Source organism: Pongo pygmaeus, chromosome 23 (genome assembly GCF_028885625.2).
Source record: "Pongo pygmaeus isolate AG05252 chromosome 23, NHGRI_mPonPyg2-v2.0_pri, whole genome shotgun sequence".
NCBI classification, from domain to species: Eukaryota; Metazoa; Chordata; class Mammalia; order Primates; family Hominidae; genus Pongo; species Pongo pygmaeus.
In genome coordinates this window covers 54,659,737-54,674,057 of record NC_085931.1, presented here as the reverse complement: position 1 = coordinate 54,674,057, position 14,321 = coordinate 54,659,737, and the positions used below count along the sequence as shown (strand labels likewise).

Genomic DNA, 14,321 nt, shown 5'->3' with positions numbered 1-14,321 from the left:
AATTGATTTTCTAATTTAGTTCCTTTTTGTGGCATGAAATTTTTGCAGGGGATGTGTTCATATTCTTTTATATTCTGTCTTCTTCCATTCCGGATTCTTTGTCTTTGCCTGATCCTTCTTTCTCTTTTTCCCTATCATATGTTGGCATAGTTGCAAAACCATTTATTTTCATCCTGTTTGTGCTCAGGATGAGATTCACTCATATTATGGGTATAGCTGTGTTATCATTTTCACTACTGTACAGTTTCCCTTATCTAAATATTTTGCAAGTTATACATTCTCCTATGGATGGACATTTGGATTACTTCCTGTTTTATGCCAACCCAAACAGTGCCACCATAAGTGGTTGTAAGCTTAGCTTCTGGTCCACAGGTGCCAAGGCTTCTCCGGAAATTACACCTAGGAGTGGAGTTGTGAGCTGGGTTGTAGAGAACACGCCCCTCAGGCTCAATGGGCGGTATCCTATTGCTTGCCACCGTATTGATTTACACTCCCACAAGAAGCACATGAGCACTCCTGCTGTTCCACATGCCCCCAACACTTGATACTGCTAAGCTTGTACATTTCTGCCAGTCTGATGCAGATGAAATGCTATCTCAGCTATAATTTTTATTTCACTTTTTACTAATGTGTTGAACAGCTTTTTATATTTTATAACTTTTGTTTAGAACGTTTTTGATAAAAGTATACCCACGTTTAATAAATATTTATTGAGTGCCAACTGCATGCCAATAATGTGCTTCATTCTAGGTAATTATTTGTGAACAAAACAGATATGATCTCTGCTTGTATAGAGATCACGTTACCTTATATCAGGGAGAGAGTTATTAAACAAGTAAAAAGTCATGAATACAATTTTTTTTAGTGGTATGATGAAAAAGACTAGGGTGTTATGAGAGAGAATAACAACAGGGACCTCATTTAGATTTAAGATTAAGGAAACATTTATAAAAACTAAACATATGAAGATGGAAAATGGATGTACTGTTGGCTTTTCCATCAAGAATATGATGGTATGTGAAGGTGAGACTACCAGGTATTTTTATTTCCTTTTTTATACTTTGCTGAATTGCTTGCATTTTTTTTAAACAAAGGCTTGTACTTTCTGTATAAACAGTAACAATGAAAATTTCTAAAAAGTTATATTTGTCACAAAGACACTATTTTGGTTTCATACCTTATCCTTTTTCTAAAAGCTCTTGATCATTGCAGAAACACTCTCCTGAAGAAAAAAATGTATGGAAAACCATGTGTCATTAAGACATTAAAAATGGGTTTCATCAGTCCAGTAACTGCACCGAGCCCCCGCTCCATACCAGGCTCTTGCCTCTTGCTTCTCTCTGCAAGTCTTCCCCCAGGCAGTGTATCAGATGCAGCCTACCTCCCTGAAAGAGAAATGGACAAATGTAGCTGCTCTTTGGGTTAATTTTATGCAATTTTCTAAGAAGCTTAGGTCCTTTCTAATGAACTTATATCTCTAAATATTTTTATTAAAGATATTTCCCTTTAGATACCAATATTTCTATGCACACTAAGGAAAATCTAGTGATTCTGCTTTTTATTCCTTTAGTGGATCGAGTTTGTCATGCATATATTTCCATGTTCCAGGAGCTCTTTAAGAAAGTGACCTTTTACACCAAGTTGTGGCGATTTTGTTTATCTTCTTATCCCAGTTAGCAGGAAAAATTGAATTCAGACAAAGTAGGATGGTTGAAGATAATGGTGAATATTGTTATTACTCAATAATAAACAGCAGGAAAACCTTTGGAAATAAAACCAGTCTTCACAGTATTTTTATGAGTCATATAAAAATCAGAGGTTAACCTGCGTTACTGCATTTTAGAAGCCTCATAAGCAAAGCTTGTTTACCCAGGTTCTTTGTAATTCCTCATTGAAAAAAAGAAAAGAATGATTAAAGAAATGTCCAATGTATATTCTGTTTATGCAGTCCTTATATTAATAATTTTCCTTACTGTAAAAGCTACTTCTATTTTTAATAAAATATTACCAGCTTTTTTGTTTGATTGGCCTGACTTAATCAGGAGAAGCGTAGCGTGGGCTCACAGTAGGGAAAAGCTTGAAAGTATATTAAGGAAGATGTATCAAACCGGCAGATCTACCAAGTATTTTTAGCTCTGAAATTTGAGGTGGAGCTATTCTATGTGCTGTTTTTCCCTGGGAAACATGTCTGCCTTGTCACTTGAGTAGCTGTGACTGGGAATACTGTTTTGTAGTGAGCTCATCAATTAAACATTTGAAGTTCAGTACATGCCATAGTAACCTTTTTGATCAGTTTTTGGAGAGAAAAATGTGAAGAGGTTTTTGGTAAAAATAAAATGGTTGAATAGCTCCATGAAGTTGATATTTATGAATGCCACACTCCAATTTCAATTTATCGCAGCTTTCGAAGTCCTATGAAAAGATTGAAAAGGCCCTCAGTGCAGGGGACCCCTGTAAAGGTGGCTACGTGTCTTTTAATTATCTAAAGATTGTCCTCGACACCTTTATATACCAAATACCAAGAAGAATTTTTATCCAGTTAATGAAAAGGTAAGAGTCTCATTGTTTCCTTGACATTTTTTTCCCCAAACGTCAACCGTAAGAATAAGGCACAGCTTTGTTTATTTTTTATTAATGTTTTAGACTTTTTATTACTGAAAATTTAAAATGTATGCAGAAGTAAAGGGAATAATATAGTGAATCCATGAATGTACCCACTACCCAGCTTCAACGATGGTCAAATCTTGGCCAATTATTTCATTTGTATTCCTGCTCATTTTCTTCAACCCCAGATATTTCTGAAACAAATACCAGATAGCATATTTCCCTCTCTCTCTAAAAAATGAGAACTCTTTTTAGAAACAAGGTGAAAATATAGTTTTCACATCTAATAGTTATCAATCACATTAATAAATATCCAGTCAAGGTTCACATCTAACTGCTTGCCTCATGTTTTCTAATTTAAATTTATTTAAATCAGGATCCAAATTAAGTCTGTAGTTTCAACTGGTTGATTTATCACAATTCTTTTTAGAACTGTAGCCCTCCTCTCCATTTCTTAATTTTAGAAGTAATCTGGATTGTTTGTTATGGGGGATTTCTTACAATCTGGATTTGACTGCTTGTAACCCATAGTGACATTTAACATGTTTCCCTGTCTCCCTCCCCTGACTCCCTACCCTAAATTGATAGTTAGATATAGATGTGCAGACCCGTGTTCATTTTGTGGGGGGTGGGGGGGACAAAAATACTTCATAGGTGGTGGCAAACGTATATAGATTGTCTTTCTTTTCGTGATCTTATCAACCATTGTTGATCATACTCAGATCCATCCATTCACTAGAGATTGTAAAATGGTGACGTTCTGTGTCTATCATTTCTTCTTCTCTTACTAGTTGGAGGACTTCTGTAATAACAACTTCCCCTCTCCAACTATTTGGTAACAACACGACACAGTTAGTATAAGAAAGGCAGGATATCCTTGATTTCCCTGCATTTCCTACTTTCCAAAATAATGAACTGGTTCCCTAGCATCCTCCAAAAGTGAGCAATGAGTGTTTTCTTCTTAATTATTTTTTCTTAATAATGATTAGGAACTCATGACTTTAAACATATTTGTGTCTCAATTAATTACAGCTGTTATACTGATACTCAATTTGTTCCATCTTGGCCAGTGGGAGCATTTTCACATTGGCTCCGACATCCTGTTGATGTGACCAGATAGTCTTTGACAGCTTCCTTGCTTTCTGGTATGACAAACATTCCAGGCTTTTCTTGTACATCCCTTGCCTAGGACCTGGCATGAGCCATTTCTCCAAGGATCCCTGTTCTTTTCAATTTGAAATGGTATATGTAGACCACAATCTAGGTTAGGAATATTCTCTTTGCCTGGTTTTCTGTCCAGGTAAGACAGAGAACCTTTTTTGGGGGGAAATAGAGTAGAAGCTAATGGAAAGATTGTCCTGTCAAACTCTGGGTAATTGATAGGTGCCTTGGGGGTTCCCTAGAAAGGAGAGGCATGAGAGAAGGGGATGGAAAATGCGGCATGAAGCCACAGCAGCTGGATCCATTCCCCGCAGCACCCCACTTTCCTTGCCAGCTCCCTATATGTCCAGAGAGAATCACCATGTACAAATACTGTGGCTTTTATAGTGAAAGCAAAGTTTGGCCCTAGGAGTAAATGTTTCCATGGCTCAGAAAACAGCTCTTTTGTTCTGTCTACACATGGTGACATTTTTCAGGAATTACTTTCTTGCATTGCTAAAACTTATGCAGCCATTTCTTCTTATTTCATTTTCAAAATTGTGCAAATAATAATTTAATAGCAACAATAAAAATTAAAAGCAGATGGTCACCATCCACCTTACCTAACAAATTTACTATTTTCATTGTTCCACATTCTCTTCCATTTTTGTATTCACATACAAATATAATCTTTACATATTTATAATCAGAGTGCATCACAGTTTTATATTGTGTTTTTTAAAATAGAAATGTGTATTATAGACATTTTTCATATTGGCTTCATAGTCTTCAAAATTATAATTGTAATGAATGCATACAATGTCATTCAGCTAACATTTGTTGAGTGCCTTTCTATATCAGACATGGTGGTAGATGCTAAAAATGAAGAAATAAGGCCGGGCACAGTGGTTCATGCATGTAATTCCAGCATTTTAGGAGGCCGAGGCAGGCGGATCACCTGAGGTCAGGAGTTTGAGACCAGCCTGGCCAACAAGGTGAAACCCTGTCTCTACTAAAAATGCAAAAATTAGCCGGGCATGGTGGTGGGCGCCTGTAATCCCAACTATTTGGGAGGCTGAGGCAGGAGAATTGCTTGAACCCAGGAGGCAGAGGTTGCAGTGAGCTAAGATTGCACCACTGCACCCCAGCCTGGGCGACAGAGCGAGACTCCGTCTCAAAAAATGAAGAAATAAATAACAAATCGTCCCAAGCCATAAAGACTTGCCAGAGTGATGATATCTATGAAGACTATGATGGTGCATAGAATGCATGTTTTGGAGGCTGAGGGTGGCCAGGGCTGAGATGTTCTTATAACTTGTTCTAGCCAGGGACCTAGGGATTTCTGAGTCTCTTTTTTGCATTCACCCCAAATTCCCAGTGGAATAGGTTACTGGAAACCATAGCAGAGTGAACACTCAAGTGCTAATATCGTAAATGCTGTATTACATACAATTCTCCTGGTACACATATCTGGAAGTACAGATTTGTCATATGTTCCTGGTCAACTGTTCCCTTTACTATTATATCATAGCCCTTTTATCCCTATGAATGCCTTTTGTGGTCTATCTTATCTGCTATTGAAATATAACAGTTTTAATTAGTATTTGTTAGGTATATCTTTTTCCAACTTTTTACTCTTTTATTGTGATATTTTAGGTATTTCTTATTAAATAGCATATAACTATATTTTTTTAAATTCCAAAAGTAACATCTTTGCTTTTTTAACTGTCAAGTTTAGTCTGTTTTCATTTATTGTGATTAATATGTTTGGATTCTTCCCCCTACCTCTTATTTTGTATTATTATTTTTTCTGCTCTTTCTTCTTTTTTTCTTTATTCCTCGTCTTTTTTGTTTGGTATTGGCTAAGTTTTCCTTTTTTTTTGAGACAGAGTCTCACTCTGTCACCCAGCTGGAGTGCAGTGGCGTGATCTCAGCTCACCGTAGCCTCTGCCTCCTGGGTTCAAGCGATTCTCCTGCCTCAGCTTCCCCGGTAGCTGTGATTATAGGCATGCGCCACCATGCCCAGCTAATTTTTGATTTTCAGTAGAGACAGGGTTTCGCCATGTTGGCCAGGCTGGTCTCAAACTCCTGACCTCAGGTGATCTGCCTACCTCAGTCTCCCAAAGCGCTGGGATTACAGGCATGAGCCACTGTGCCTGGCCAACTTTCTTTCTTTTTTTTTTAGTTTTCTTTATCACTCTTTTTTTTCCCTTCTACTGTTTTAAGACTTAAATATCTTATTTCTATTCTTATAGTGGTTTTTCTTAAAATTTTCATGTGTTCTAAACTTATAAAGTCTAAAAATCAGTATTTCTACTGTCTTGAATGAAAAAGTGCCTCACTCATAGGTGGGAATTGAACAATGAGAACACATGGACACAGGAAGGGGAACATCACACTCTGGGGACTGTTGTGGGGTGGGGGGAGAGGGGAGGGATAGCATTAGGAGATATACCTAATGCTAAATGGTGAGTTAATGGGTGCAGCACACCAGCATGGCACATGTATACATATGTAACTAACCTGCACATTGTGCACATGTACCCTAAAACTTAAAGTATAATAATAATAAAAAAAAAAAAAGAAAAGAAAAAGCGCCTTCACCTTCCATTTTGTCATTGACTTGGGCTTTGCTTCTGCCTTGTTTTGATGGGACCTGCATTCGTCACTGTTGTTTTTATGACTCATGCCTGTTTAGGTTTTCCCATGATTACCAGTTTGTTTGCTCATTACTGCCTCACAAACCTCACTCCTTTCTTCTGGAGTCAATTTCCTGAGGTATATCCTTTGGTAGTCCGTTTAGCAAGGTCCTGTGAGTGTTTAGTTCAGTTTTTGTTTTCAAAAATATCTTCATTTTGCCCTACTCTTTAATGAAAATGTAGCAGGGAACAGAATTCTTGTCTGAGAATTATCTCCTTTTAGTACCACGAAGGTACTCTTCACGGTCTTCTGGCCTCTGCTGTTGCTGTGAGGTTCTGCTGTTTATCTGTCATTCCTTTAGAGGTGATTTCTTTTTTAAGATTTTGTTTCTTTTTGTTACTTTACAGTTTCCCTACCATGTATCTTGGTACAGATGTCTATTTAACCTTCCCACACTCCTGCTGTTGCAATCTGAGAATTTGTATTGTTCAGAGTTTTTGAACGTTCCCAGCTATGATTCTTTGAATATTGTCTCCACCCCATTCTCACTGGTCTTTTATTCTGGAACTCCTATTACATTACATAAATATTGGGTCTTCCCATTTCATTCTTTATGTCTCTTAAACTGTCTTTTATATTTTTCATGTCTTTATCTCTTGGCTGCATTTTGGCTCTTTTTCTAGGATCGATTTTGGTTCACTTCTGTGCCAAATCTACTCCCAGTCTTGCACAATCCCAAGTCTTCTAACCCCAAATGGGCATTAAAACCCTGTTCCCTTTGAGCCTACACTAGATTTCAGGGTTGCTGTTAGCACATACGGTTCTGTCTGGGCTTGATAAAGCCCTGGGCTCTTGTTGCAGCAGCTCACGTTCTTACTGTCCTTGACATGGGTCTTTCCTTGCTCCTAATACCTATGGATTTCCCTTTCTTGGTTTCCACTTCAGCTCTGAATTTAAAAACATTTTGTTGATAGATTTATTCCAATCTTTTTACTTATTTATTTATTCCACAGGCTGGAAGGAGGTCCAGTGTTGCCAAAGGCCTCCTTTAATGTGTTCATGCTGGCTGGGAAGTTAGCAATGCCTCTTATAGTAAACAGAACTGAGATGAACCTTTGAGGGCTAAATAGGAGTTTCTGACATGGGCACATTGGAAAAAGGCATTCCATCCAGAGAAAGCAAACAGCACTTTTAAAAGAGCTGGTTTGATTGGATCATGATCAATTGTTTGGGCACTTTATACATCAGACTATTTAACTGTTTGACTGCCATCTGGGCCTTTAGGTTCTTTATAATTTTGCATATGTTTGCCCAGTCAGTCAATAAATAATTCTTGAGCACTTATTATATACCAGGCACTGTGCTGGATACCAAAGACTCATTGGAGAATGAGAAAGACATGATTGCTGCCCTCAAAGAACTGTGCCTGCTGGTGGGGGAGACCAGCACAAGGCAAACCTATGAATAATGAGCTAGAATATGCAATGTGATTCGTGCTCTGGAAAGAATCAGCAGGGGACTAAAATGGAGAATAACAAAGAGGAACTACTTCTGATTCAGTTTTCTGGAAAGGCTTCTATGAAAAGGTGAGAGGCAGGAGGAGCAGCCACAAGAAGAACTGTGGGAGGAGCCTCCCAGGAGCAGGCCCCTGGCTCCAAGGACTGCCCCACATGGTGTGTTCTGAGACCTGGCAGAAGCCAGTGTTCCTGGAGCCGAGGTGGCAATTAAAAAATATTTTCTGTTTCTTCATTATTCAGTCTTGGAAGGTTGTATATGTCTAGATTATATTCATTTATTCTAGGTTATTCAATTTTTTGGCATATAATTGTTCATAATAGTCTCACGATCCTTTGTATTTCTGTGGTATCAGTTATAATATCTCCTCTTTCATTCCCTTGTATCTTAGTCTAGGTAAATATTTGTTTATTTTGTTTATCTTTTCAAAAAACCAACCCTTATCTTCGTTGATCTTTTGTTTTTCTAGTCTTTATGTATCTTATTTCTGCTTTGATCTTTATTATTTCTTTCCTTCTGCTGACACTGGATTAGTTTGCTCTTTTTTTCTATTTCCTTGAGGCATAAGTTTCAGTTGTTTATTTGGGATCTTCTTGTTTGGTGTAGGCATTTATTGGTATAAACTTTCCTCTTAGAATTGCTTTTGTTGCATCCCACATATTTTAGCATATTGTGCTTCCACTTTCGTTTGTCTTAAGATATTTAAAATTTTCCACTTTAATTTCTTTATTGCTTGTTGTTATTTATTATCTTTTGGTTGTTCAGGAGCATATTGTTTAATTTCCATGTATTTGTGATTTTTCTTTCAAAATTCCCCATTATTGGTTTCTAGTTTTATATCATTGTGGTCAGAAAAGGTACGTGGTATGATTTCAGTCTTCTTAAATGTGCTAAGACTTGTCTTGTGGCCTATTATCTGATCTATTTGGAGAATGTTCCATGTGCGCTTGAGATGAGTGTATATTCTGTTGCTGTGAGATAGAATGTTCTATATATTTATTGGATCCCCTTGGTCTAAAGTGTTGTTCAAGTCCAATGTTTCCTTATTAATTTTTTATCTGGATGATCTATCCATTATTGAAAGTGAAATCCCCTACTATTATTATATTGCAATCTGTCCTTAAGATCTTTTAGTATTTGCTTTATATATTTAGGTGCTCTTATGTTAGATGCATATAAATTTATAATTGTTAAATCATCTTGATGAAGTGACCCCTTTATCATTATATAATGTCCTTTGTTTCTTTTTACAATTTTTGAGTTAAAGTCTATTTTGTCTGATATAAGTATAGCTATCCTTTCTCTTTTGGTTTCCATTTGCATGGAATATCTTTTTTCATCCCTTTACTTTCAGTCTATGTATGTCCTTAAAAGTGAGGCAAGTCTCCTGTGGGCAGCATAGAGTTGGTCACTCTATGTCTTTTTATTGGATAACTTAATCCATTTACATCCATAGTAATTACTGATAGGGAAGAACTTACTGCTACCATTTTGTTAATTGTTTTCTGGTTGTTTTGTAGGCACTTTCTTTCTTCCTCTCTTGGTATCTTCCTTTGTGGTTTAATGGTTTTCTGTAATGGTATGCTTTCTATTTTTGTTTTGTGCATCTACTATAGATTTTTGTTTCGTTGTTACCATGAGGCTTGCATAGAAATTTTATACTTACATAGTCCACTTCATACTGATAACAACTTAACTTTGATTGCATACAGCACATCTACACTTTTATCCCCCTCATTTAATGTTTTTGATGTCAAAATTTATGTAATCATATATATTTCTTGACAATTTATTCTAATTGTAGTTGTTATTAATAGTTCTGTCTTTTCAATTCCTTTTAACATTTGTACTGAAGATACAATCACTTTACATATCACTATTTCAGTCCTAGAGTATTCTAAACATGACTGTGTAATACTTATACCATTGAGTTTTGTGTTTTTTTAACTTTTATGTTAATAATTAGCAGACTTTTGTTTCAACTTAAATAACTCTCTTTAGCAATTCCTGTGAGGCAGGCCTAGTAGTGATGAATTCCCTTAGCTTTTGTATGTCTGGGAAAGTTTTTATTTCTCAGTCATCTCTGAAAAACAGCTTTTCTGGGTGACGTATTCTTGGTTGTCAGGATTTTTTTCCCCATTAGCCCTTGGAATATATCATCCCACTCTCTCCTGTTTCTGTGGAGAAATCTGCTGATAGTCATGTTGGGACCTTTTTGTATGTGGTATGTTTTTTTATCTCTTGCTACTCTCAGAATTTTTTCTTTGTATTTGATTTTTGATAGTTTGATTATTATGTTGTCTTGGCGACCTCCTCTTTGGGTTGAATTAGAGACCTCTGTGCTTCCTGTAACTTGGGGATACTGGTACCTTTTCCCAAATTAGGGAAGTTTTCAGTCATTATTTCTTTAAATATGCTTTCTAGGCTTTTTTTCTTCTGCTTCTTGAATTTCTATTATGTGTATATTAGGTCCATTGATGGAGTCCCATAATTCCCATAGGTTTTCTTCATCCCTTTTTATTCTTTTTTTCCTTTTGTTCCTCTGATTGGATAATTTCAAATGTTCTATCTTCAAGTTCATTGATTCCTTCTTCAGCTTGAATGAGCATGCTGTTGAAGCTTTTGGTTGCATTTTTTTTTTTCAGTTCAGTGATTGTATTCTTCATCTCTAGGATTTCTATTTAGGTTTTAAAAAAATTGTTTCTATTTCTTTGTCAAATCTTTAATTTTGTTCATGTATTGCTTTCCAAATTTTACTTTATTTTTTAGTCTATCCTTGTAGCTCACTGAACTTTAAGAGGATTGTTCTGAATTCCTTGTCTATCATTTAATACGTCTTCCTTTCTTTAGGGTCCATTGTTGGAGCTTTGTTGGTTTATTTTGGAAGTGTCATGATTTTTTTATTCTGTTATCCTTCTGTCATTGTGTTGGTATCCATGCATTTGAAGAGACAACCACCTTTTCTGGCTTTTACAGGTGTTCTTTGGCAGAAATAAGTATTCATTATTCAGTCTAGCTTGTGATTCTGTAGAGGACAGCTGGTAATGACCATGGGCAGACAGAGCTTGCTTTTGGGTGTTATAGATGGCTGGGCTACTGTGTTGGCTCTGAGTTCAGGTGGGGCCACCAAGCTGGTCTCAGTAATCAGGCTGAGCTGCTGGATGGACATTACAGTTGCCTCAGATTGGGCTGGGCCACAGGGTAGATTTCCTGGCCCCATGGTACTGCTATTTCAGCTCAACAGTTGGACAGGATTGCAGGAGGGGTCCCAAGGTTAGATGGAATTGCTGGTAGGGATGGATGGGAGCTGACACTTTCTGCTAGTAGAAATGCACAGTTCATGTTTGCCTTCCTGCCTATGTGGGTCCTTGGGGTGGGCTTTGAGGCTGGGCTGAACATTGTTTAAACTACTGGGTATGGCATATCTAGCCTCTGCTCTTTGCTGAAATTCAATATAGTGGTAATTTTCCTGCCTGGATAGGGTCTAAAAGCCCCAGGGTAGGGTCTAAGGCTGGTTTTGGAGGCTAGCCATCTATGGATTCAAGCCATGTGGAACTTCTTTTTACTTCTGGGAGTTATCAGCTCAGCTTTGCAGGTATGATATGCAGTTAGATGGTACCTCTGATTGGGCACCACTGTTGGCAGGTACACAGAGCTCCTGCTTTGTCTCCTTGCTTTGTTTCTACCTGACTCCAGATGGTCTAGCCATGCCATTTCCCTGTGTTGCCTTTGAGGTGAGATGGGAATGGGCTTCCTGGGAAGCATCTTGGAAAGCCAGGAAGCTGGGCGTCCACCTCCAGCTCTCTTTTCCCTCTGTAGAAACTGTTGTTTCTGGGAAACACTTTCTGTGTGGTACTTTATCGACTTAGGGGAATGTGGTTAAAATGAGACCACTTCTTCTACCCTTTTTATGTGGTTTTTATTTTGTTCTGTGAATCACACAGGTGATTCAGGCCTATTTCCAATTTGGGGCGTTTCCACCAAGGTGTTCCTGTCTGTGAATGGTTGCTAGTTGAACTTCCTGTGAGGGAGTAGTGGAGCCTGGGACCAACAATTCTGTCATCTTGCTGACTTCACCTCTCCCTTTTATTATTTTTTATAAGGACTGCCAAATTGTTCTCTCAAAAGAGTAGTGATTCACATTGCCATCAACACTGTGTGAGTGTTCTACTTTCATATTCTTCCCAGCATTGAATATTAACATTGTTTTAAAATATTGATAACTCATGAGGTGTAAAGTAGTGCCTTGTGATTGTTTTAATTTCTGTTTCTCATAGTGTGTGAGGCTGGACCTTCCCATGTACCTGGGCACTGACTGGGTCTCCTCTTCTCTTCACGTCCTAATTGATTAGTGGGACCCCCCCCCCCAACTAATTGGTTAAGTTAATTTTGTCACTTCTTTGTTTAATATTTTAAAATAATTAGATAATTATTAAAAGGTAACCCTTTTCTGTCATAAGTACTGCAGCTATTTTTCTTAGCCTGTTATTTTCCTTTCATTATATGATACCTCACTGTTTTGAAGTTTACGTTTTAACATAATCAGATACATGCATCTTCTTCTGAATGTCTTTTATTGCTTAAGATCTGTAAATTCATCATTCTTACCTAGACTTGATAAGAAATCTGCAATTCCGCTTGTTTTTTTGTTGTTGTTTAAAACAAAACTCTTTATCCTAATATAAGGCAGGTATCCAAATTAAAAAAATTTTTTTCCAAATAGATAATCTATTTTCCCACCATCATTTATTAAATAATATGTTATTTCCCCCATTGCTTTTACTGTCTGTTTTGCCATATATTAAATTCTTATCAATAATTTGGTCCAATTTGTATTTTTTTTATTCTGTTTCATCAATCTAAATTTCTGTTGTACATGGGTATTTCTATACAATGCCCTGTCTACAATGGTCCATCCAATTGCCTTTTTATTTTTTTTTATATTTTTACAGAGAACATTGAGTTCCTCATACTTTCAGAGTTATTTGTTTTTAACCTATTTCTTGAGTCTAGATGGTGATTGTTGAGGACTTATGACTAATAATGTCATCTAAGAAGGAAGAATCTGCTGAATTCTACCATGAAATATTGGACTAAGAACAATGAATTAGAGGAGGGGAATAGTGCTGTGCAGTGAGTGGTACTGGGGGTTGCCCTGGCCCACTGGGTATAGCACTGTGTTTCTCTTTCTTTTGCCACCCTCTCAAGCCCCAGGGAGAAAGTGGTGGAGTCAGAACACCTGGTATTACCAGAAGACAGCAAATCTACCTTTGCCCTCAGAGGATGACAAAAAACATTCATTCATCTTCCAGATTTAGGTTTCATATTTTGTTGATTTACCAGGATGAGGCTATCTTTTATTGAGATAGACTCTTTTATTTATCTTTTATTAAATTTCATATGTTTTGTATTTTAAAAAATATTTAAGAGTTCATTTAAAAACCCATGCACAAATGTTTATAGTAGCTCAATTCATGATCACTTGAAACTGGAAAAAACTCAAATGTAACTCAGCAAATGAATTAATAAACAAACTGGTAAAGCTATGCAATGAAATATTTCTCATCAATAAAAAGGAATAAGCCATGTTGATATGCACAACATGGATGAATCTCATCAAAGACATTGTGCTAAGTGAAAGAAACCAGTCTCAAGGTTACCACAGTAGGATTCTATTTGCAAGACATTCCGGAAAAGGCAAAACAATAAGGGTGGAGAAAAGGCCAGTGATTTGCCAGGGTTGGAGGTGAGGGAAGGTGAGTCTCCACAGGTGCGGCATGAGGGGACTGTTCTGTCGTTCTGTCTCCCGAGTGTAGGAATCTTCATGAATCTACACATGTCTTAAACTCATAGAACTGTACACCAAGAGAAAAAGTCAGGCTTACTGCATTTTAACTTACGAAGTACAATTTAAATATATGCTATGGGCTTTTTTTTTTTTTATAAAGGCAAATAATACAAGAGAGTAAAGAAGGAAGTAAAATAAAATCTAAAATCTTATGCCTAACAAAATGATTTGAGAGTGCCTATTCTTACCGTCCAATTTAAGAATGGATAGTACAAAAAACAGATATCTTTTTGAGCTTGATATTTTTAAAATATACAATATCTAGGGCTTAAATTTTAAACCCTAACAGTTTGGTAATGAGACATAAAAATCTAGATCAAAATAATATTTTAGACTTTAAAAGCTGTTTTCCATGTGTGTGTATGTGCATGTGTGTAGTATTTTCTTAATAAAAGGGCAGACTTTAATTGAACTGCTAACTTGACCCTTTGACTAACATGCTGTGCTTTTCAATGTTGCCTAGCTTTTCATATAAAATATATCTGTTAAAAAATAAAACCTGTGTTTAAATATGATGAGGTTTAAGGAAGAGTTGAGATGATGAAATAAATGAATGCTATAACTTGTAACTTGC

General features: G+C 36.7%; 1 protein-coding gene across 4 annotated transcripts in view; it reads left to right on the top strand.

Moving 5' to 3' along the window:
* The window catches only part of EFCAB6 (EF-hand calcium binding domain 6), a 300,279-nt gene that overhangs the window by 107,202 nt on the left and 178,756 nt on the right, over positions 1-14,321 (top strand). For all 4 annotated transcript variants that reach the window (XM_063663109.1, XM_054470030.2, XM_054470029.2 and 1 more), the window contains one exon: positions 2,402-2,550. In XM_063663109.1, coding sequence (XP_063519179.1) covers positions 2,402-2,550 — 149 coding nt within the window. The remainder of the gene's footprint in view (positions 1-2,401; positions 2,551-14,321) is intronic.